The sequence below is a fragment of the Stomoxys calcitrans genome, chromosome 1, assembly GCF_963082655.1.
Source record: "Stomoxys calcitrans chromosome 1, idStoCalc2.1, whole genome shotgun sequence".
In the NCBI taxonomy this organism is placed as follows: Eukaryota; Metazoa; Arthropoda; class Insecta; order Diptera; family Muscidae; genus Stomoxys; species Stomoxys calcitrans.
The window spans coordinates 17,744,569-17,769,046 of NC_081552.1; the positions used below are offsets into that span (position 1 = coordinate 17,744,569).

General features: G+C 40.6%; 1 protein-coding gene across 1 annotated transcript in view; it reads right to left on the reverse strand.

Annotated features, from left to right (window-relative positions):
* LOC106095247 (uncharacterized) overlaps positions 1-14,139 on the reverse strand; it is a 22,838-nt gene extending 8,699 nt beyond the window's left edge. Inside the window, 1 exon segment of the mRNA XM_059364446.1 lies at positions 14,125-14,139. Coding sequence (XP_059220429.1) covers positions 14,125-14,139 — 15 coding nt within the window.
* Between the last annotated feature and the right edge of the window lie 10,339 nt (positions 14,140-24,478).

Genomic DNA, 24,478 nt, shown 5'->3' on the forward strand with positions numbered 1-24,478 from the left:
GGATATAGCTGCCATATAGACCGATACTCCGATTTAGGGTCTTAGGCCCATAAAAGGCACATTTATTATACGATTTTGCTGAAATTTGGGACAGCGAGTTAAGTTAAGCTCCTTGACATACTTCTGCGATATCACACAGATCGGTCTAGATTTGAATATAGCTGCCATATAGACCGATCTCTCGATTTAAGGTTTTGGGACCATAAAAGAGGCATTTATTGTCCGATTTCGCCCGAAATTTGGGACATTGCTTTTGCGTTAGGCTCTTCGACATTTTTATACAACTTGGCCCAAATCGGTCCAGATTTGGATATAGCTGCCATGTAGACCGATATCTTGATTTAAAGTCTTGGCCCCATTAAAGGCGCATTTATAATCCGATTTCACGGAAATTTAACACAGTAACTTATGTTAGGCTTTTTCGACATCCGTGTCGTATATAGTTCAGATCGGTTTATTTTTAGATATAGCTAGTGTACTTATTAGTATATGGTCCAAATCGGAACTTATTTTGACATAACTGATATGGGACATAAGGTGTGAAATTTTCACCGAATTTTGATGAAAGATGGTTTACATATATACCCGAGGTGGTGGGTATCCCAAAGTTCGGCCCAGCCGAACTTAACGCTTATACTTGTTTTAAATCCCATATTGCTATTGGTTTTATGGGGGAGTTTACAGGATGAGGCGTCCCCCAAACACATGGCCCCAAGATTGTTTATCAAATTAGTTTTCTAATCTCAAATACCTTTTATTTGAGCCACATATTGGCATGGTCAAAAAAATTTCACCCTCTGGGTGGTGTTTTGGGGAAGGGATGATGCCTAAAACACATGGTCCTACATTTAGATATCAAATACTTTCGGTTGAGCCTCATATTTGCCATGGTCAGTAAAAAACTGATGTTTTTGGAGGTGTTTTGGGGAAGCGGTGGACCCCCAGAAACTTTGTCCCAAATTTGGATATCAGATTCGTATTTTACTCGCAAATACCTATCATTTGATTCCCATATTGCCATGGTCGGTAAATATGTCCGATTTAGGGGTGTTTTGGGGGTTGGGGTAGTTCCCCAAACACTTGGCCCGACACCATCAGATTCGATGTCAGATACGTTTTGTAATCTTAAATAGCTTTCATTTAAGACCCATATTGTAGTGATTGGTGTATGTATGGGTTGCCCAAAAAAGTAATTGCGGATTTTTTAAAAGAAAGTAAATGCATTTTTAATAAAACTTAGAATGAACTTTAATCAAATATACTTTTTTTACACTTTTTTTCTAAAGCAAACTAAAAGTAACAGCTGATAACTGACAGAAGAAAGAATGCAATTACAGTGTCACAAGCTGTGAAAAAATTTGTCAACGCCGACTATATGAAAAATCCTTACTTTTTGGGCAACCCTATATAAAGGGTGATTTTTTTGAGGTTAGGATTTTCATGCATTAGTATTTGACAGATCACGTGGGATTTCAGACATGGTGTCAAAGAGAAAGATGCTCAGTATGCTTTGACATTTCATCATGAATAGACTTACTAACGAGCAACGCTTGCAAATCATTGAATTTTATTACCAAAATCAGTGTTAAATCGCAGTCACCCATCTCCAAGTTCTAGCATTTCTGAAAATTAGGGTGGGGTAGGGTCCGCTCCCCCTTCAGATATTAAAAAATTTAGGACCCTATTTTCAAACCGTGATCATTGTGCACCATTAGAGAAAATTTCACGAAAATCGGTTCGGCCGTTTCTGAGTTTATATGGAACACACAAACAAACAAACCCACAAACAAAGACAAATTCATTTTTATGCCCACCACCGACGGATGGGGGTATATTCATTTTGTCATTCCGTTTGCTACACATCGAAATATCCATTTCCGACCCTATAAAGTATATATATTCTTGATCAGTGTAAAAATCTAAGACGATCTAGACATGTCCATCCGTCTCTCTGTTGAAATCACGCTACAGTCTTCAAAAATAGAGATATTGAGCTGAAACTTTGGGTAAGAATATTTTTTTGTCCATAAGCAGCTTAAGTTCGAAGATGGGCTATATCGGACTATATCTTGATATAGCCCTCATATAGACCGATCCGCCGATTTAGGGTCTTAGGCCAATAAAAGCCACATTTATTATCCGATTTTGCTGAAATTTGGGACAGTGAGTTGTATTAGGCCTTTAGACATCCTCCGTCAATATGGCTCAGATCGGTTCACATTTGGATATAGCTGCCATATAGACCGATCCTCAAATTTAAGGTCTTAGGCCCATAAAAGCCACATTTATTATCCGATTTTTCTATAATTTGGGACAGTGAGTTGTGTTAGGCCCTTCAACGTCCTCCATCAATTTGGCTCAGATCGGTCCAGATTTGGATATAGCTGCCATATAGACCGATCCTCCGATTTGGGGTCTTAGGCCTATAAAACACCCATTTATTATCCGATGTCGCCGAAATTTTGGACCGTGAGTTAAGTTAAGTCCCTTGACATACTTCTGCATTATCGCACAGATCGGTCCAGATTTGGATATAGCTGCCATATAGACCGATCTCTGCTATGGGACATAAGGTATGAGTTTTGCACCGGATTTTGACGAAAGGTGGTTTACATATATGGCTATCCAAAGTTCGGCCCGGCCGAACTTAACGCTTTTTTACTTGTTATATATATAGATTTCAACATACGTGTCCAATAGGGGCTGAATCGATATATTGCCTGATACAACTCTTATATAAACCGATCTCCCGATTTTGGGTCTTGAGCCCCTACATGGCGCAGTTCTTATTCGAATTGACTGAAATATTACGCAATGACTTCTACTATGGGTCTTCAAGATTCAGTTCATCTATGGTTCGAATAGGACTATAACTTGATATAGCTCCAATTCCATATCAATTCTTATCCATAATTCTTTGTTTGCCTAAAAAAGAGATACCGCGCAAAGAACTCGATATTTGCGATCCATGGTGGAGGGGTATATAAGATTCGGCAAAGCCGAACTTCATACGGTCTTACTTGTTTTTCTTCAAATTTTGCCATCATTTTACTTCTGGAAAAATTTTTAAATTTATGGGAAAATTTGTACTTTGGAGATTCCATTGCATGATAATTTGTACAATGGAAAAACATTTTCAAAAACTCAACTTATATCGACATTCCACAATGCAATTTTTTTAAGGATTTTTTTTTAAAGCAAAAGCTACAAAAATCTTTTGTAAAAATTAATTTGATCAAAAGGCTTTCATTCGAATTTTATTTTTAATCAATTAATTTATGAAAATAAAATTCGAGAAAAACTTCATGATTACTCAGACGGAATAAAATAATTTGTAATGGTTTTTGGCAGCTTTTTTCACAATATTTTATGAAATCTGTTTGATATCAAAACTGCCATATTACCTTTTATAATTCAGTTAACAGTGGCTTTTTGTTGTAACTTCGCATCAGTCGCAAGGATTATTCTTAAAAAGGTTTTTTAATAAATTAACAGCCTTAAAACAATTTCAATGTGGTGCGTGCTCCGACATAACCTTTCATATTTTACTCTTAAAATTAAGTGATTTTTTTTGGTATTGGTCAGCCATTATTTTTTGTGAAAGCTTCTTGTGCTGCTCTTCATCTCCTTGAATTTCAATAATAATTAATGACTACACAAATATGTTGTTTTTATCAATTAAGGAGTATTGATGGGCAACTACATCAAGGAGAGAAAGTATGTTTAGTTAAGGCGGGGAGTTTGATCACAAACAAATTTTAAGCAGAGGGGTTAAGACGAACGTGGTCCAAGAGGCGGAGAGTTTGGTCACAAATAAATTTTAAGCAGATGGATTAAGACGAACGAGGTCTAGGAGCCGATGGGTTGCCGGCTGACGTGTTTAAGACCGGAGGCGACATGTTGATAGGGCGTAAGCATCAGCTCGTCTGACCCGATGAAACCTCAGCACACTGTGCCCCATACATTAGAAAAACACATACCCGATTATTGGAACCTCAGCATGCTATGTCCCATACACAAGAAAGGGGACAAGATGATATGTACCAATTACAGAGGAACCACCATCGCATACATGATACTATCGGGAGTACTGTGTGAAAGATTAAAACCTAAAGTCAATGAGATAAGTGAGGTCTATCAATGCGGCTTTAGACCTGGTAAATCCACCTTGGACCGGATATTCATTGAACGGAATAATTGGGCCCCATCAGTGTGGCTTTAGACCTGATAAGTCCACCATATACCAAATATTTGCACAGCGAAAAATCCTAGAAAAACCCAAGAACGACAAATGAACACCTATCATATTTTCGTTGACTACAAAGCCGCCATCGAAAGCCTTACACTTGATTTTGTTGAGTGTCCAGATCCAGGAACTCTGTGACTTAGATGGAATGCGTCCAGAGGGTTCTGTGTTTGAGACAATTGGGTCTGGCTGACGTATGTCGTGTGGTCCCTGGTCACAATCGGTACATACATCTTGCGCGTTGCCATCAATCCTGGTTCTGTAGGAATTGAGGCGGCTGTATCTGCCGGATCTGAGCCAGAACTACTCTGGTCTGCCGGGGAAGGTCAATTTCTTTAGGTGCAATGGAAGGCGGTGGAAGCTATTCACCGCATTTGCTACTGTGTCTGTATGACCACTTGTCTAAGACCACGCGATACGCCGCTTGGTCTAAAGGTTCTCTCTTATAGCGCTGGACCTCACGATCTAGATCATGGAGATCTACCTTAGGGCTTGCCGGCGGTGAATACCTATCCACAACATTACGATTTGATTGGTCTCTGCGATAACAGCCCAGAAGGTATTGCTTAGACAGCATGTAGTAATGTCTTCGCACGGGTAAGATCTTTGTCTCCTGCTGGATGTGGTCCACGTTCGAAGGGCGGAATTCTGAAACTGCGTGTCAAAGAGCAGACGAGACCACACTGGCGCTGCATACCTTACCACAAGCCGGCCAATTGCCTTGAGGACCTTGTTTCTACTATTGACTTAATCGCAAATTGCTTGTGAGATGTGAGGAGACTTGATAAGAGCTGTCAAATGTGATACCAAGTATTTTGGAACACTTGATGGTCGGAATTGTCACTCCGTCAATTATCACTATTAGCTCCCTACGCACCTCATGCGTGAATGTAGTGAACAATGTGGCTGAAGATTTGGTGGCAGATATCTTTAAATTTTTTGCAGCGAAATTAGAGGCAAGTTCGTTGAGGTAGAAGTTTAACCTATCGCAGATGTCATCAATGGTTGGGGTGCCTGATGCCATGATTGTCAATCGTCCGCATATGATACGATCTCTATGCTGTCCGGAGGGGGTGGAATGGCGAATAGGTAGAGGTTAAACATCGCCGAAGATATCACATCGCCATGGGGCACTCCCTGTTTCACTTCCCAGTGCTTCTTCAACTTATTATCCCCAAATTCCACAGATGACTGGCGACCACAACGAAAATTCGCGACCTAGCGTTTTAGTTCTGGCTGGAGGAATGTATTGGCGATGTCCTCAAATAGTTTAGCATGGCTCAACATGTCTAATGCCTTCGAGAGATCCAGTGCCACGGGGACCGTCCTATCACATGGCCTAGGCGAATTGAAGCTGTGGAAAATATGTGCGGTGATGGCATGTAAAGCAGTTGTTGTGCTATGCAGTCTCGGCGAATGGAAATTTTCCACCGTGGCTCGGGAGGAATAGTCTTTCAAGCATCTTGGCCATCGCAAATTCGGATCCTTTCCAGGCTTCAGTAGCAGGATCAATCTGCCCATCTTCCAGATATCGGGTACAATAAAAGTGTTCAAAGACAGGTTGAGGACAGTCGTGAGGTACTCGACTCCAGGTTGATCCAGATTCTTCAGCATCAGTGTAGAGATTCCGTCGGGGCCCAATGTCTTGGATAATTTGCGAAACTTCGTCCACGGTACATTGTGGTGGCTGTTCATTGGCTGGGCGGTGAATGGTGTACTCTCTGAAGCCGACCCAATCTGCTTCTTTTGATTGGTTAACGTTCGGCGCTTAGAGGTTATGAAGTCGGGTGGTTGGTCGTTGGTGAGAATTATGGGGAGGTGGTCGGATCCCAAAGAAATGACAGTTTGCCAGGTTACGTCACTCAGGGGATGCAATGGAAATGTCTGGCGGCCTTCAATCTGCTCTGCCAAAGCTATTCCCCGATGGTCGTCACATGGGGGAGAAAGCCATGAAACGTGATGCGAATCTCCATGAAACGTGATGCGAATTATGGCCAGACGGTAGACCACTTATGTCGGGCTGGTAAGCTTGGCCATTAACTGGGTCACAACTATGTCGGTACCGGCAGTACCGGACCTGACCCATGCATTCCACGTTGGGGTCACTAGCGCCAAGCGCAGACGTGATGGGTCTATACTGCACGTAATGGTGTATCACGAAGGCCAATCCCCCACCTCCTTTCCTTAAGCGATCCTTAAGTTGCATACGTTGTATCCGTGACAACTGAGCAGGCTGTTAGTGTTGGTCAGCTATGTTTCCTGGATCGCTGCAACTGAGCAGGCTGTAAGTGTTGGTCAGCTTTGTCTCCTGGATCGCTGCAACCAATATGTTCTTCCGACTCATAAAATCCACTATCCATTGAAACTCAATTTCAAAAAAGGTACACTTCCCGGCACTGGTCTGACAACATAGGTACTGGGATGCTGCTATTGCGTAAATTGCCGCACAGGTGTGGTCGGGGGGTCACATAGTCCGACGACGAGGACGGTGAAAGCGACGACAGCGACGTTTGTGACCCACTGCTCTCTATGTTCGCATAGCATCCTGCAACATAATCAGTGTGACTATACTCCCGTAGTGATGTAAGGCCAGACCAAGAGAGGAAATGTATCCACTCTATGCACCGGTTACACCTCACCGACCGATGATGGAGGCGGTTCTGGCAAACCGAACAGAACCACGGTCCGGGGTTCTTTTCAATTCCGGCACGGATCAGAAGCATGCGGAGAAGACACTCCGGGATGTGCCTCTCCCATGACGAAAAAGGACGAAGTTTGGTATTCCTGCAAAACTGATACGATTTCGCAGGATGATGCTTGCTGATACACGCACCACAGTTAAAATAGGAATGAACCTGTCCGAACAGTTCAATCCCAAGCGATGTTCCAGACAAGGAGACAGCCTATAGTGTGATCTCTTTAATATCTTGCTGGCGAAGATTATACGAGATGCAGGTGTGAATAGGCATGGCACAATACTCACAAGAGAACAAATGCTATTCACCTACGCCGACGACCTTGATATTATGGGTGGGTCACCGGAAGATGCAATTGCTTTAAAAGTAACGAAAGAAAATCAACGAAAGTGGGTTTGGAAGTAACTGGAGATAAGACAAAGTGAATGATATCAACTCCCACGAGCGGTATGAGCTGTTTGACGAAGGTAGCACAGTTAAACTCATCAAATTACAACGATTGAGTTAGCTAGGTCATGTTGTCCGAATGGATGAAGAAGCTCCAGCAAAGAAGTGTTTTGAAGGCGACCATAAGAGAAAAAGCAAAAGCGGAAGACTAAAACTCCTATGGAGAGAACAAGTGGAGAACGACGTCTTTAAACTGGGTGTCAGAGGTTGGAGAAGAAGCGCAGAAGATAGAGGCATTTGGGCATCTATACTACGTTTGGCAAGAGGGCAAGAGGTTTCTGTAATGGCCAGTTAAAATAAGTAAGTATTGGGTATGATTTCCCAGTTTTCATACCCTCCACCATAGGATGGGGGGTATACTAATTTCGTCATTCTGTTTGTAACTACTCGAAATATTCGTCTGAGACCCCATAAAGTATATATATTCTTGATCGTCGCGACATTTTATGTCGATCTAGCCATGTAAGTCCGTCCGTCTGTCCGTCCGTCTGTCTGTCTGTCAAAAGCACGATAACTTCCGGTAAAGGGGTAAATCTAGCCACTTGAAATTTTGCACAAATACTTCTTATTAGTGCAGGTCGCTTGGTATTGTAAATGGGCCATATCGGTCCATGTTTTGATATAGCTGCCATATAAACCGATCTAGGGTCTTGACTTCTTGAGCCTCTAGAGTGCGCAATTCCTAACCGATTGGAATGAAATTTTGCAGGACGTGTTTTGTTATAATATCCAACAACTGTGCCAAGTACGGTTCAAATCGGTTTATAACCTGATATAGCTGCCATATAAACCGATCTTGGGTCTTGACTTCTTGAGCCTCTAGAGTGCGCAATTCTTATCCGATTGGAATGAAATTTTGCACAACGTGTTTTGTTATGATATCCAACAACTGTGCCAAGCATGGTTCAAATCGGTCCATAACCTGATATAGCTGCCATATAAACCGATCTTGGGTCTTGACTTCTTGAGGCTCTAGAGTGCGCAATTCTTATCCGATTGGAATGAAATTTTGCACGACGTGTTTTGTTATGATATCCAACAACTGTGCCAAGTATGGTTCAAATCGGTTCATAACCTGGTATAGCTGCCATATAAACCGATCTTGGGTCTTGACTTCTTGAGCCTCTAGAGTGCGCAATTCTTATCAGATTGGAATGAAATTTTTCACGACGTGTTTTGTTATGATATCCAACAACTGTGCCAAGCATGGTTCAAATCGGTCCATAACCTGATATAGCTGCCATATAAACCGATCTTGGGTCTTGACTTGTTGAGTCTCGCAATTCTTATCCGATATAGGAGGGTATATAAAATTCGGCCCGGCCGAACTTAGCACGCTTTTACTTGTTTCTATTTGTTTGCGATATTTTGTAGTTCCGCTTACTTCTATGTTTACTATTCTTGCATTATGTAAGTAATAGAATCTGTAGATCATTATCATACATCCAGACATACTTGAGTGGGAGACACAATTAAAAGTTAATTTTCTTAAAATTGACCCTAATTTGTTGCCAATTGTTACTGGTGACTTGACTGCAACTCGCCATTGAAGCTATATAAGGTACATCATACTTTCGACCTGGCAATTCTTAAACTATTTCATCCAATTTTCCTGTACTCTGCTTTTTTCCTTTTCTTTCCATTGCTACGCAACGTCCACTCAAAGGAGCACATTCCGATAAGCTTTCATTGGTTTGTTCGTTCACTCATATTTAGTCCCTTTACTGGACAAAAAGATGAAATGCGAAGTCGAAGAGCTGCATTATTGCATCAGTTAAAGTGCTGCACTTAATTCGTTTTGGAATGTTCAATGGAATTCGGGCCTACACAAGCATATTTCGAATATGGAATTCATGCATACAACCGTATGAACTGACAAATACAAATTCAAACAAGCACACCAACTCTTGCACACACACACGGCCACATTGACAATTTTCAACAATGAAGTGTGCATGAAGCATGTTGACGAGGGAAGAAAATAAGGGAAGAAGAAACAAGTAAGAGTGTGCTAAGTTCGGCAGGGACGAATTTTGGGAACCCACCACCATGGATTCTGCTAAAAATTTATAAAAATAAATTTAGTTGAGGGGCATAATTTTATTCTACGTACCAAAACCTTTGTAAAACCAGCAAAAATTTAAGCTTTTAAGAACCGAACAATGATGATCGAAAGACCATCCCGGGCTTCCGGGGGCCCAAGAAGTCAAATCGGAAAATCAGCTTATATGGAAGCTACATCAGGTTTTAGACCCATTTAGACCGTACTAAATACAGTTGCTAATAGTCATAACAGAACCCTACATACAAAATTTCAGCCAAATCGAACAAAAATTGCGGCTTCCATGGGGTCCAGAAGTCAAATCGGGAGATCGGTTTATACAGGTGCTATATCTAAATGTGAACCGATGGCCCATTCACAGTTCCCAGCGCCCTACATCAATGTTAAGTATCTTTGCAAAATTTCAAGCGGCTAGCTTTACATGTTCGACCGCTATCGTGATTTCGACAGGCGGACGGACGGACAAAAACGAATTTTTCGAAGTGTTACAAACGGAAGGACTAGATTAGTATACCCCCATCCTTTGGTGGTGGGTATAAAAAGACATTTGGATTTAGAGCAAATTTTACAAGAAATGGTGTCTTCAGAGACAATTTTTCGGAAATTTAGTTTTTTTTAAAAAAATTTCTTAAAAATTTTTAGAAAGTTTGTAAGAAATTTTCATAAAAGATGAAAATTTCTTACAAACTTGGTCTTTTGCGAAAAAGAAGGAAATAAAGTTTTTCAAAAATTTTGACTTTAAAAATTCCGAAAATTTCTAGAAATCTAGAAAAATTTATTAGAAATCCGGAAAAAAATTGTTCGAAATTTTTTTAAAAATTTACACAAAATTTACAGAAAATTTCCTAAAAATTCATAGAAATTTTTTCATTAATTTTCTCCTCTTTCTGAATTATTTTTTTTTTTGGAATTTTGGCCTTTGAGGCAATATCATTAAAATTTAGACAAAAATTTAAATTCGTTGTAATGGCTTAAGTCTTTATTATGTCTTCCCAACATTCCATACTACCCTCCCGTCATCATTTCATGTAATTTGCAAACACTCCATGTGCACTTATATATCATTGCATGTGTAAATATGAGGAATTTTGTGTTTTTCTGTTTGTTCGGTTTTTTTTCCCAAGCTCAGTTGGTTTTTACATGTACTGCTGCCATTGTGGCATAAGCAAAAATAAGAAGTAGAAAGCAAAAAGGCATTAAGTTTGGCCGAGCCGAACTTCTGATACCCACCACCTATGTATATAGGTGGTGGGTATCATATATATATATATACTAGCTGACCCGGGCCCGCTCCGCTGCGCCGTCTTTTACTTTATATGGAACAAAAGTTTTCTTGGAATATTTATTTTCCACAATTAAAGATCTTTTAGTGAAATACTATGCAAACTTGACTAACAGTTTAACAATATTGCGCAATATTGGTCTACGAATTAAGGTCTGGATGTAAGGTGAACTCCATTCTTAAAATACTTTATTTCAGCCCGATATTCTCATGATGTCTGATTTAGTGGTATTTTCGGGGGAGAGGTGGTCCCCCAGATACTTGGCTCTGAAAAAATATCAGCATCGTGCTCTTCTTTCAAAAATCATTTATTTAAACTCCATATTGCAATTGGTTTCAGGGAATTTACACGATAAGGCGTCCCCGAAAATAGGTTATCAAATTCGTTTTCTAACCTCAAATTTGAGCCACATATTGGCATGGTCGAAAATTTTTTACCCTTTGGGGGGTGTTTTGGGGAAGGGGTGATACCTAAAATACATGGTCCTATATTTGGCGATCAAATTCGTATTCTACTTCCAAATACCTTTATTTGAGCCCCATATTGCGATTGTCAGTAAAGTTTGTTGTTTGTGGGGTATTTTGGAAAATGGGTAGAACCACAGAAAATTGGTCCGAAAGTGGTGTTTTCGAGATTGGGGTGGTCCCCCAAAACACTAAGCCCGGAAAATATATCAGCAACGTGCTCTATTCTCATTTAACTGTACATCATTTATTTGAACCCCATATTGCCATTGCCCTCAAAATTGGATATCAAATTCGTTTTCGTTGCAAAAGTCAGCAAATATGTCCGGTTTGAGGTATTGGCCATAAAAACTATGAATATTCAATTCCACTCTCATTAAGACCCAAATTGTCTTGGTGCTCAATATGTCCTATTTGAGGGTTGTTATGGTGGTGGGACGTCCGCTAGACAGTTGGTACCTAATGTTGATATCATATACGTGGTCTACACCCATATACCTTTAATTTGAGCCCCATATTTCCATAGTCGGCAAACATGACCGGCTTGGGGGGTGTTTTGTGGGATGGGCGACCACTCAATGAGTTGGATATCGGATTCGTGATCCACTTTAAAAACTCTCTTATTTGAGCCTCATATTGCAATAGTCAGGAAATACTTACTATTTGGATGGTGTTGTGGGGGTGGGGTGGCCCCATAGACACTTTTCCCGAATATTTATATCAAATTCGTGCTTTTCTCCCGAAGACCTTTCATTTGAGCCCCATATTGCTATGCTCATAAATTTGTCCCCTTTGGGGGATGTGTTTGGTGAGAGACGGCCCCTCCAAACACTTGGTCCCATATTTGGATATCAGATTCGTATTCTACATTCAAATACCTTTAATTTAAGCCCCATATTCCCATGGTCATTAAATAAATCCTGTTTGAGGGGTGTTTTGGGAAAGGGGTGGACCCCCAGAAACGTGGTCCCACATTTGGATATCAGATTCGTATTCTACTCGCAAATACCTTTCATTTGAGTCCCATATTGCCATGGTCGGTAAATATGTCCGAGTTAGGGGTGTTTTGGGGGTTGGGGTGGTCCCCCTAGCACTTGGTCCGACAATTGGATATCAGATACGTTTCTTATCCTTAATACCTTTCATTTGAGTCCCATATTGTCGTGATTGGTCTAAATATATGTTTGGTAGGTTTTAGGGTGGGGCGGCCCTCCTAGGTACCCCATCCGAAATTTGGATACCAAATTTTTATTTTTAGGGTACTATATGAGAGCACACAGAATTTCGCTTAAGTCGCACCACCCATCTCCGAGATCTGGCTTTTCTGAAAATTTGGGTAAGGGGGAGGGTCCGCCCCCCCCCCCCCTCCCTCCCTTCTTATATCAAAAAATGAAGTACCCTATTTTCACCACGGGGTCATTATGCACCTGTGAAAATGTCAAGAAAATCGGTTCAGCCGTTTCTGAGTCTATAAGCAACACACAAACATACAAACAAACAAACACAAATTGATTTTTATATATAAGATATATGCCTTACATCGAAGTGGGGCCTGAATCGACCAATACTTACATCCGCCTCAGTAATTTGGTGGACTGCGATGGAGAAAAAAGTGCAACCTTAGGATTATACAACAGGTTCAGGCAACATGTTGTCTTGGGATAGACGGAGCGATGAGGATCATACCTACTAGGGCAACGGAGACCATTCTAGATATCTGTCCCATAGATATACAGATTAAGTGTGAGGCCGCCATTGCGGCTATAAGCCTTAAGGCGATGTGAGAATGGATAGAGAATAGGAGCAGGTCATACCATAGCGGTATAATCGAGGTGAAGACATTAAACCTGGAAGGAATGGAAGAGGTTTCCAATAGGATAACTGAGACGACACTTGAGATCGAGTGCGAGGCTCTGCTGCCAGTGGCACAGTCTTGGATTGACGGAACCCTAGTACTGCCATCTGGAAGATCATGTTACACAGATGGATCAAAGCTAGAGGACAGACAGTAAACAGGCCACAAGGGCAATAACAACCAGGAGGGTAAGATCACGTACAGTCTTGGAATATAAGAAGGAGATTAACGCCTTCTTTGAGGATGGCATGATCAGCATCGATGGCATGCCGGGCCATGGCGGAGTAACTGGGAATGAGAAAGCAGACGATTTGACAGTGAAGGCCAGACGACTGCCGTCAATAAACTTGGTTGACCCAAAGTCTTTCGGGTAGACGCAGTCGGAGTTAAGGCCGTGGGCGAAGAATGGAACGAAGAGCGCATTGTCTTCAGTTATGACTTCTAAAAAGTACAGTCCAACTCAGTCTACAAGCTGGTATAGCTCCCATATGTACCGGTCTCTCCATTATTCTTGTTCGGTTCTTAGAAGCTTCAATTTTGACAGAAGTTTGGTATGTAGAATACAGTTTTGCCGAAATATGCAGAAAGTGATACTGAGTCGATCGGTATACTTATCAATGGGTCTATCTCTCTTCATTCTGTGTGTTACAAACAAATTCACTAAGTTATAATACCTTGTACCACAGTAGTGGTGTAGGGTATAAACATTTTACCTCTTATGGGCCTAAGAATTTAAACTGGGAGATTGGTATATGCATATGTCTGGCCTAAGACCTTAAATAGGCAGATCGTTATATATGGGTGCTATATCAAGATATAGTCCGCTATAGCCCATTTTCGAACTTAGTCTGCATATGCATTCAATCCAATACCTCTATTTTTAAAGACTGTAGCGTGATTTCAACAGACAGGTGGACAGACGGACGGATGTGGCTAGATAGTCTTAGATTTTTTGCGGCGATCAAGAATATATATACTTTATAGGATTGGAAATGGATATTTCAATGTTTTCAAAACGGAAAGACAAAATGAATATACTCCCATCCTTCGGTGATGGGTATAAAAACTCACCGTCGTAGCATCCATTCTCGGAAAGAGATGTTCAGCCGTTATCATGTGTTCTCGTTCTCTCCGAGCAATTGCTGATCAGTGACACATCAGGTGCTGGAGCGTCTCCGAACCCCCTCGTCATCACACATCTGCCGCTTCGTTTCCCTACACACCTTGATTTCCTGGGACCCATTAGGGCCCGACAGCCTTTCCCATGCTTCGAAGAAGCTCTTTGCGTTTTCTTACCAGTTTAAACGGTCAAGCGGTCGGACACCACAGCCTTCAGCGCCGCCTAACTATCCACATTTATCGGTACAGTGTGGTGTTGGAGCGTCTTCGAACCCCCTCGTCATCACACATCTGTCGCTTCGTTTCCCTCCACACCTTGATTTCCTGGGACCCATTAGGGCCCGGCAGCCTTTCCCATGCTTCGAAGAAGCTCTTTGCGTTTTCTTACCAGTTTAAACCTCAAGCGGTCGGACACCATAGCCTTCAGCGCCGCCTAACTATCCACATTTATCGGTGCAGTGTGGTGGGGCCGGCGCTCTCGCATCTACATCGTCTCCTGTGTCCTCAGGACTCTGATTCCCAGGAATTGCCGATTCCCTGATTTCAAGGAATTTAATGAAGACTTCTGCTCCAGCGCCCCCATCTACATAATTTAGACCCATCCCTATATACAGAGCGTCTGGGGAAAGTCTAATTGCCCTAACCCTGAGATCCCTTTTCGGGAAAACGACTTCCAACTCATCAACAAAATACGACTCATCTGGTTTATAATCAGTTGCGCAGCATAAAGCACGGTTCCACGCTGCAACACTATCCCCGCGCAGAGCCGCAGAATATCTCAAGTTAGAGGATCGCCATGTACCTTCCTCCCTTAGTCTAATGGCGATCTTTGCAGCCACACACCCAAAATTAAGGTGCAGAGGCATAAGATAGATAATTACATCCAGCGCCTCTCTCCGAGCACTTCGACTTGCCTCTGAGATAAGCACTGCCGCGGTACCCTGTACATTCTCGATTATCCTGCGGACAGTTGTCCAGAGATTTTTGCCAAACCAGACTAGCATAGGCATATTCCCCGGCCTCAGCCCCCAAATCCTTCCTTTGGAGTTGCAACAGGAGTAGAACCCATTCAGTTATCTTTTGAACTTATCTTTGACGTTTCTTCCCCAACTGAGTTTTTGGCCAAGAATCTAGCGCAAGTATTTGTCTTTCGAAGTGAGCATTAGCTCCACACCATCCAGACAGGTCCTCCATCCAACATCCAGTTTTCCTCGCCTGAGGAAAAGGGGCAATTCCATTTTTCTGGGATTTATGCCAAGCCCGTTGGTCCTCGTCTATCCGGACAGCTCACTCAAAGCTCCCTGAACGGGGTCTGTAATAGTAGGGAGGAAACGGCCAACCACCATGATAACGATGTACTCCGTGTATATAACAACCGTCACCCTCTGCCTCTCGAAAAAGCTCAGAACGCAGTTAATCATCAAAATCCACAATAGAGAGAAAATAAAAGACGCCCTTGCAAAGATCCTCTGGCCATAATCTTCCTTATCAAGCCCTCTGCCAGTGGTGCGTTGATAGATCGGTTTTACAATTTCCCTCGATGTAGCCAACCACATCATAAAGGGCACTATCCAACTTAGTGTACGCATGTTGACAGCCGCATACGAGTGGCGGGTCGAGAAAGTCCCTAATACATATGTCAATTAGTTTCTCCAAAGTCTTAACAATGAAGGATGAAAGGCTTATTGGCCTGTAGTCCTTGGGTAGAGAATAGCACTGTTTTCCCGCTTTTGGGATAAAAACCATCCTAACCTTGCGTCACCCAATCGGTTCATAAGCCAGCAGAATGCAGCTCCTAAAAATCATGGTTTTGCAGCATTGGTACCAAAATGTACGAACTTTAAGTAGATAATTTTTTTTTTTTGTCATCCATTATTAATTTCTTGGTTGTACTTACATTTCAAATTTCGTACCTCGAGCTTCATCTATAAAGAAAGTTCCAAATAGTACCATGTTCGAATTTTGAAGAGATTATTTAGTCGACCATCATATATTTCTAATTTTAACCCACATGCCAAATTTCAGACCTTAAACTCAATCTGCATAGTACAAGTATCAAATGGTACTAATATTGTTAGGTACGAATTGTAGAAAGATCATAGTCATACATCATATTTTTTGTACCTGAATGTCAAGTTTCAGACCTAGAGCTAGAGCTGTCTGTAAAGAAAGTACCAAATGCTTTCAATGTTGGTACCAAAATTTACAAATTTTGAATAGATATTTTTGCCACCCATCATATATTTCCTAGTTGTACCTACATGCCAAATTTCAGGCCTCTAGCTCCATCTGTAAAGAAAGTACCAAAGGTACCAATTTTGGTAGAAAAATGTTCGAATAGTGAATAGATCAGTTAGTCGCTCATCATATATTGTATTTCTTAGTTGTACCTACATGACAAATTTCCTACCTCTAGCTCCATCTGAACAGAAAGTATTAAATGGTACCAAAATGCACGAATTTTTAGTACACCATTTAGTCACCCATCATACATTTCTTATTTATACCTACATGCAAAATTTCATACCATCCGAACAGGAAGTACAAAATGGTATTAATTTTGGTACCAAAATGTACGAACTTTGAATAGATAATTTAGTCATCCACCATTAATTTCTTAGTTATACCTAAAAACCTTAAAACAAGTAAGAATGCGTTAAGTTCGGCCGGGCCGAACTTTGGATACCCACCACCTCGGGCATATATGTGAACCACATTTCGTCAAAATCCAGTGAAAAATGCATACCTTATGCCCCATAGCAGCTCTATAGATATCATCCAATTAGACCAAATGCTTATAAGTACAAGTCATTGTTCAACCGAGAGATCGGTCTCTATGGCAGCTATATCCAAATCTGGACCGATCTGAGCCAAATTGAAGACAAATATCGAAGGGCCCAACACAAGTCATTGTCCCAAATTTCGGCGACATCGGACAATAAATGCGCTTTTTATCGGCCCAAAACCTTAAATCGAGAGATCGGTCTATATGGCAGCTATATCCAAATTTGAACCGATCTAGACCAAATTGAAGAAAGATGTCGAAGGGCCTAAGGCAAATCACTGTCCCAAATTTCAGCAAAATCGGATAATAAATGTGGCTTATATGGGCCTAAGACCATAAATCGGAGGATCGGTCTATATGGCAGCTATATCCAAATTTGGACCGATCTTTGCCAAATTGACGAAGGATGTCGAAGAGCTCAACGCAAGTCACTGTCCCAAATTTCAGCAAATTCGGATAATAAATGTGGCTTTTATGGGCCTAAGACCATAAATCGGAAGATCGGTCTCTATGGCAGCTATATCCAAATCTGAACCGATCTGAACCAAATTGTCGCAGGATGTCGAAGGGCCTAACACAACTCACTGTCCCAAATTTCAGCAAAATCGGATAATAAATGTGGCTTTTATTGGCCTAAGTCCCTAAATCGGCGGATCGGTCTATATGGCAGCTATATCCAAATCTGAACCGATCTGAGCCATATTGACGGAAGATGTTCAAGGGCCTAACACAATTCACTGTCCAAAATTTCAGCAAAATCGGATAATAAATGTGGCTATTATTGGCCTAAGACCCTAAATCGGCGGATCGGTCTATATGGGGGCTATATCAAGATATAGCCCCCATATAGCCCATCTTCGAACTTAACCTGCTTATGAACAAAAAAAGAATCTGTGCAAAATTTCAGCTCAATATCTCTATTTTTGAAGACTGTAGCGTGATTTCAACAGACAGATGGACAGACGGACGGACATGTGTAGATGGTTTTAGATTTTTACGCTGATCAAGAATATATATACTTTATAGGGTCGGAATGGATATTTCGATGTGTTGCAAACGGTGGTGGGTATAACAAGTAAACCCTCCACCATGGATCGCTTTTGTCAAATTCTTTAACAGATATCCCTTTATAGACAATGGATTAGAATTGCTATGGCATTTCAGCTATACTTAGTTATGAACCGATTGGGACCATACTTTGTTCGGTGGAAATTCGGAATTCGGTGTGCACAATTTCAGCCATATCGGATAATAATTGCGCCCTATCGTGGCTCAAGATATCAAATTGGGAGATCTGTTTATATGGGAGCTGCATCAGGTTATGGACTGATTCAGATCATATTTAACTCGTATATTAAACGTCATAAAGGAAGTAGTTGTCAAAAATTTCAGGCAAATCGGATAAAAATTGCTTGCTCCAGAGGCTCAAGAAAATTATTCGGGAGATAAGTTTATATTGGAACCGATTTAGGCCATGATGGTCAAACCAAAACACTTCATACAAAATTTCAGCCAAATCAGGTAATATTTGCGCTCTCTAGCGGCTCAAGAAGTCGAGATTCGAAATGGATTTATATTGGAGCCAGATCAGGTTATAAACCGATTTGGACTATACTTGGCCCTCAGTGATTGGAAGTCAAAATAAAAACTTGGTGCAAAATTTCAGCCAAATCGGAAGTCAAGATACTATATCGGTTTATTGGCCCATTTAAAAGACCCGTCCTGATCTAGTAAGAAGTATTTGTGCAAAATTTCAAGCGCCTAGCTTTTCTCCTTCGAAAGTTACCGTGCTTTCGACAGACGGATGGTCATGGCTAATTCGACTGAGAATGTCACAACAATCAAGAATATATATAATACAATACTTTGTTGGAATGACGAAATTAGTATACGCCCATCCTATGGTGGAGGGTATAAAAATGCAGAAAAATACTCGAGTAAAAGCTTTGCTTAATTTTGCATGAACGCATTCTTATGCCTTACGCCCATTTCTTTTTGATTGTGTGAAGGAGATCGATCCCATGTCACAGCAAACAAGGCACGCATTGCATTAAATAGCATTTTATGAGCTTTTCGATTGCGTTTTGCATGCAATGAAATGGTTTTTCAATATCCAATCATTTCAACATCGAACGTTGAAGATTTCAATTCATACATTAATAAACAACTGTGCCAACAGCATGCCATGGCCACAGCACCCAATCGGCCCCAACCTCATATTGCCCTAGGCTTGCAGGGATAATAATGTCCATGTTTTGTATGAGTGTTGGTGTGGTTTGTTTGCTGTCGCTAAACAGTGGTGTAAAATAGTGAAAAATGTGAAAGTTGTTAATTTAATAGGAATATCTCTGCAATATATGGTTTTAATCAGTCTATTACCCGGAATAATTTCCATATAAATAGATCTTCCTTGAATTCTTGAGACGCTGGAAATGCCAAGTTTAAAATCAAGTCGCTAATATTATAGATGTTGAGTTTCGTTTTGTATCTATGCTGTGGTTTTAAAATCTACTGGTTTAAGGCTCGTGACGTAAAAGTTTTTTAATGAAAGTTTCGCAGGCAGCTGCGTATGGGACTTTGATTGATTGAAAGAAAGGTGAATACTTTTCTAGAGAAATCAAGGGGTTTGGGGTTATGTTAGGTTAGATTTAAGTGACAGTCTGCCGTCAATCTCACTTAGAAGTTTTATCCAGATCGCTTTTAAAAGCCCAAAAACTTGAGAATGCTCACATCCGCTATATTTGGAAAGTTCTTAAATAAATGAGAACTTAATACTCCTTCTGATAGGGTACTCCTTCTGACTGCCAGTGCGGGAAACATACAGCATATGTTCTATTATCTCTTCTTCCCCGACATCTTCATAACATCGGCAAACGTCGTTATTGGAAACCTTCAGTCTGTTAACATGTTCCGATCGGACAGAGACCTGTCATGACGGACACAATGACTAAGACGTCTCACAGTGGGTTAAAATCGAAAAAAAACAAGTAAAAAGGCATTAAGTTATGTCAGGCCAAACTTTGGACACCCACCACTTAGGGTATCGACATCAGGTGAAAATTGGATAACTTATGCACCCAAATTCGGCACGGACATTGAGTGGTCTACTAAATATAAGTCACAGTTGAATTTTGTATATCAAATTTCAACAAAATAATAAATAAATAAAGACCCTTAATCGGTCTATATGACAGCTATATCTTAATATAGTGCGATCCGAACCATATTTGGGACGGATGTCGGAAGACCTTAAGTTGCCCACTGTTTCAAATTTCAGCGAAATCGGATAAAAAACATAGCTTTTATGGGACACTTTATCGGCAGATGGCTCTATATGTCAGCTATTTCCAAATATAGTCCGATCTGAACTATTTGGGTCCCAATTACTGTTTCAGCTAAATCGGATAAAAATTAAAGCATTTATGGGAATTAGACCCCTTTTCGGCAGATAGGTCTATATAGCAACTATATCCAAATATGGTCCGATTTGGCCCGTTCAAGAACTTAACCAGCGTGCATCATAAAGACGTATCTGTGACAAATTTCAGCTCAATATCTCAAATTTTAACCAAATCGGACAAAAATGTGGGCTTGTAAGGACTCAAGAAATCAAATTGGCAGATCGGCTTATATGGGAGCTATACCAGGTTATACACCGATTTGGACTTAACTTATTGTAGTAGTACAGTACAGTACAGTACAATAGAACAGTGTTTGAAAGTCATAACAGAAAAATATGTGCAAAATTTAAGCTAATTTGGAGAAAAATTGCGGTCTGTAAGGGCTTAAAAAGTCAAATCGGGACATACGTTTATATGGGAGCTATATCAGGTTATGGACCGATTTGAATCATATTTGGCACAGTTTTTCATGCAAAATTTCATCGAAATCGAATAAAAATTGCGCTCTATAGTGGCTCAGGAAGTGAAGATTCGAGATCGGTTTATATGGCAGTAATATCAGGTTATGAACCGATTTTAGCCATACTTAGCACAAATATTCGAAGTTACAACGAAACACGTCATGCGAAATTTCAGGCAAATCGGATAATAATTGCGACCTCCAGAGGTTAAAGAGGTCAAGGTCCCAGATCGGTTTATATGGCAGCTATATCAGGTTATGAACCAAATTGAATCATACTTAGCACAGTTGTTGGATATCATAACAAAACACGTCGTGCAAAATTTCATTCCAATCGGGTAAGAATTGCGCTCTCTACAGGCTCAAGAAGTCAAGACCCAAGATCGGTTTATATGGCAGCTATACCAGGTTATGAACCGATTTGAACCATACTTAACACAGTAGTTAGAAGTGATACTAGAACACTATGTGCAAAATTTCAGTCAAATCGGATGAGAATTGAGCCCTCTAGAGGCTCAAGAAGTCAAGACCCAAGATCGGTTTATATGACAGCTATATGAAAACATGGACCGATATGGCCCATTTGCAATACCAACCGACCTACACTAATAAAACGTATTTGTGCAAAATTTCAAGCGGCTAGCTTTACTCCTTCGGAAGGTAGCGTGCTTTCGACAGACAGCACGCTACCTTCCGAAGGAGGTAGGCAGCTATATCAGGTTATGGACCGATTTGAACCATATTTGGCACAGCTGTTGGATATCCTAACAAAACACGTCGTGCAAAATTTCATTCCAATCGGATAAGAATTGCGCACTCTAGAGGCTCAAGAAGTCAAGACCCCAGATCGGTTTATATGGCAGCTATATCAGGTTAAGGACCGATTTGAACCATACTTGGCACAGTTGTTGGATATCATAACGAAACACGTCGTGCAAAATTTCATTCCAATCGGATAAGAATTGCGTACTCTAGAGGCTCAAGAATTCAAGACCCAAGATCGGTTGATATGGCAGCTATATCAGGTTATTGACCGATTTGAACCATACTTGGCACAGTTGTTGTATATCATAACAAAACACGTCGTGCCAAAATTCATTCAAATCGGATAAGAATTGCGCCCTCTAAAGGCTCAAGAAGTCAAGACCCAAGATCGGTTTATATGACAGCTATATCAAAACATGGACCGATATGGCCCATTTACAATACCAACCGACCTACACTAATAAAACGTATTTGTGCAAAATTTCAAGCGGCTAGCTTTACTCCTTCGGAAGTTAGCGTGCTTTCGACAGACAGACGGACGGACAGACGGACGGACATGGCTAGATCGACATAAAATTTCACGAAGATCAAGAATATATATACTATATGGGGTCTCAGACGAATATTTCGAGTAGTTACAATCAGAATGACGAAATTAGTATACCCCCCATCTTATGGTGGAGGGTATAAAAATAGAGTACGTTGCTGATATATTTTCCGGGCTTAGCATTCGGGGGACCACCCCAATCCCCAAACCACTCCCAAATTGGGCATATTTATCGGCCATTTCAATGTGGAGCTTAAATGAAAGGTATTGGGGGGTAGAGAATGAATTGATACCCACTTTCGGGACAAATTTTCCATAAACAACAATTTTTTACTGACCATCGTAATATGGGGCTCAAATAAAGGTATTTGGGAGTAGAATACGAATTTGATATCCAAATCTAGGACCATATATTTGAGGCAATTTTTCGACCATGCCAATATGTGGCTCAAATGAAAGGTATTTGAGATAAGAAAACAAATTTGATAACCAATTTTTGGGCCATGTGTATGGGGGATGCCTCATCCTGTAAACTCTTCTTAAAACCAATGGAAATATGGGGTTTAAAAAATGGTATTTGAGAAAAGAGCTCTATCCTGATAATTTTTCAAAGCCAAGTGTCTGGGGGACCACCTCACCCCAGAAATCACCCCTAAATCAGACATCATGAGAATATCGGGCTGAAATAAAGTATTTTAAGAATGCAGTACAACTTGCATCCAAACTTAGATTCCAATAAAGATCATATGGGATTCAGATAAATGCACTTATATTGTTAAACTGTTTGTCAAGCGATATACTATTTTCGTAGCATGGTATTTCACTAAAAGCTCTTTAATTGTCGAAAATAAATATTGCAATGAAAATTTTGTTCCGTATAAAGTAAAAGAAGGCGCAGCGGAGCGGGCCCGGTCCAGCTAGTGTCCTATATACAGACTTAGAATCTGTGCAAAATTTCAAGCGACAAGCTTTATGCGTTCGAGCGCTATCGTGATTTCCACAGACATTTTTGCACGGATACTTAGTATTGATGTATGTCATCGGGGATTGCAAATGGGCTATATCGGTTCAGATATAGCCCATCTCCCGAATTGACTTCTTGAGCTTCTGAAAGCCGTAATTTTTGTTTGATTTGGCTGAAATCTTGTATATGAAGATCTGTTACGACTTTCAACAGCTGTGCCTAGTACGGTCTATAACCTGCTATATGTCCCATATAAACCGATCTCCTGATTTGATTTCTTGGGCCCGTAAAAGCCGCAATTTTTATGCGATTTGGCTGAAATTTTGAGTGTAGTGTTCTGTTAGGACTTGCATCAACTGTGAGAAGTACGGCTTAAATTGGTTTATAACCTGTTATAGCTCCCATATAAACCGATTTTTCGATTTGACTTCATAGGCCCCTGCAAGCCGCAATTTTTGTCCGATTTGGCTGAAATCATGCACGTAGTGTTCTGTTATGCCTTTAGAAAACTGTACCAAGTAGCGTTTGATTTGGTCCATAACCTAATATATTGTATATACTTTATAGGGTCTCAGACGCATATTTCGAGGTGTTACAAACAAAATGACGAAAGTAGTATACCCCCATCCTATGGTGGAGGGTATAAAAACCGCAATTTTTGTCCGATTGGGCTAACATTTTATATCTCATGTAAACCGTTCTCTCGATCATCAATGTTTGGTTCATAGAAACTTAAATGTTTGCTGGTTTGACAGAAGTATGGATGTAGAATAAAATTATGCTATTCAATTAAATTTATTTTGTATGTGGTGGATTCCCAAGATTCGGCCCGGCCCAACTTAGCATGTTCTTACTTGTATTCTTTAATATTTTTCTGCTCTTTTTCCACTGTTCTTTTTAAGACTGAACTGCAAATTCCAAACCTATCATTTCTTCTGCATAGTTCTTCCATATATCCCCAGCAACCGTTGCTGGGATGTTGTTGAGTCTTCCAAGCAGTATGGCATCGTTGATTTTGCATAAGAGTCTCATATGTTGATGGTCTGCATCGAAGGCTTTTGATTATCATTCGGAATGTGTGGATGCTACTGCATGTGTATTTGTTTTTCAATAAAAACAAAGGATTTTGTTGTTGTGTTGGTTGTTGTTATTCCTGTTGCCACTGCTGAATCTTCCACACTCCGTGAGGTATTCTCTTGGTATTTTTGTATTAAGTGTTTTACCAAAGGCTTAACCATACATTCAACAACAACAACAACTCACAACACAACTGCAACATTCTTGGTGGTGTGCAATACAGAACCTCTTTTCGCTCTACCATTCACTGTCATTTTCAAAAGTTTTTTACTCTCTCAATTGCTTCATTAACTGTTGAAACAATGCA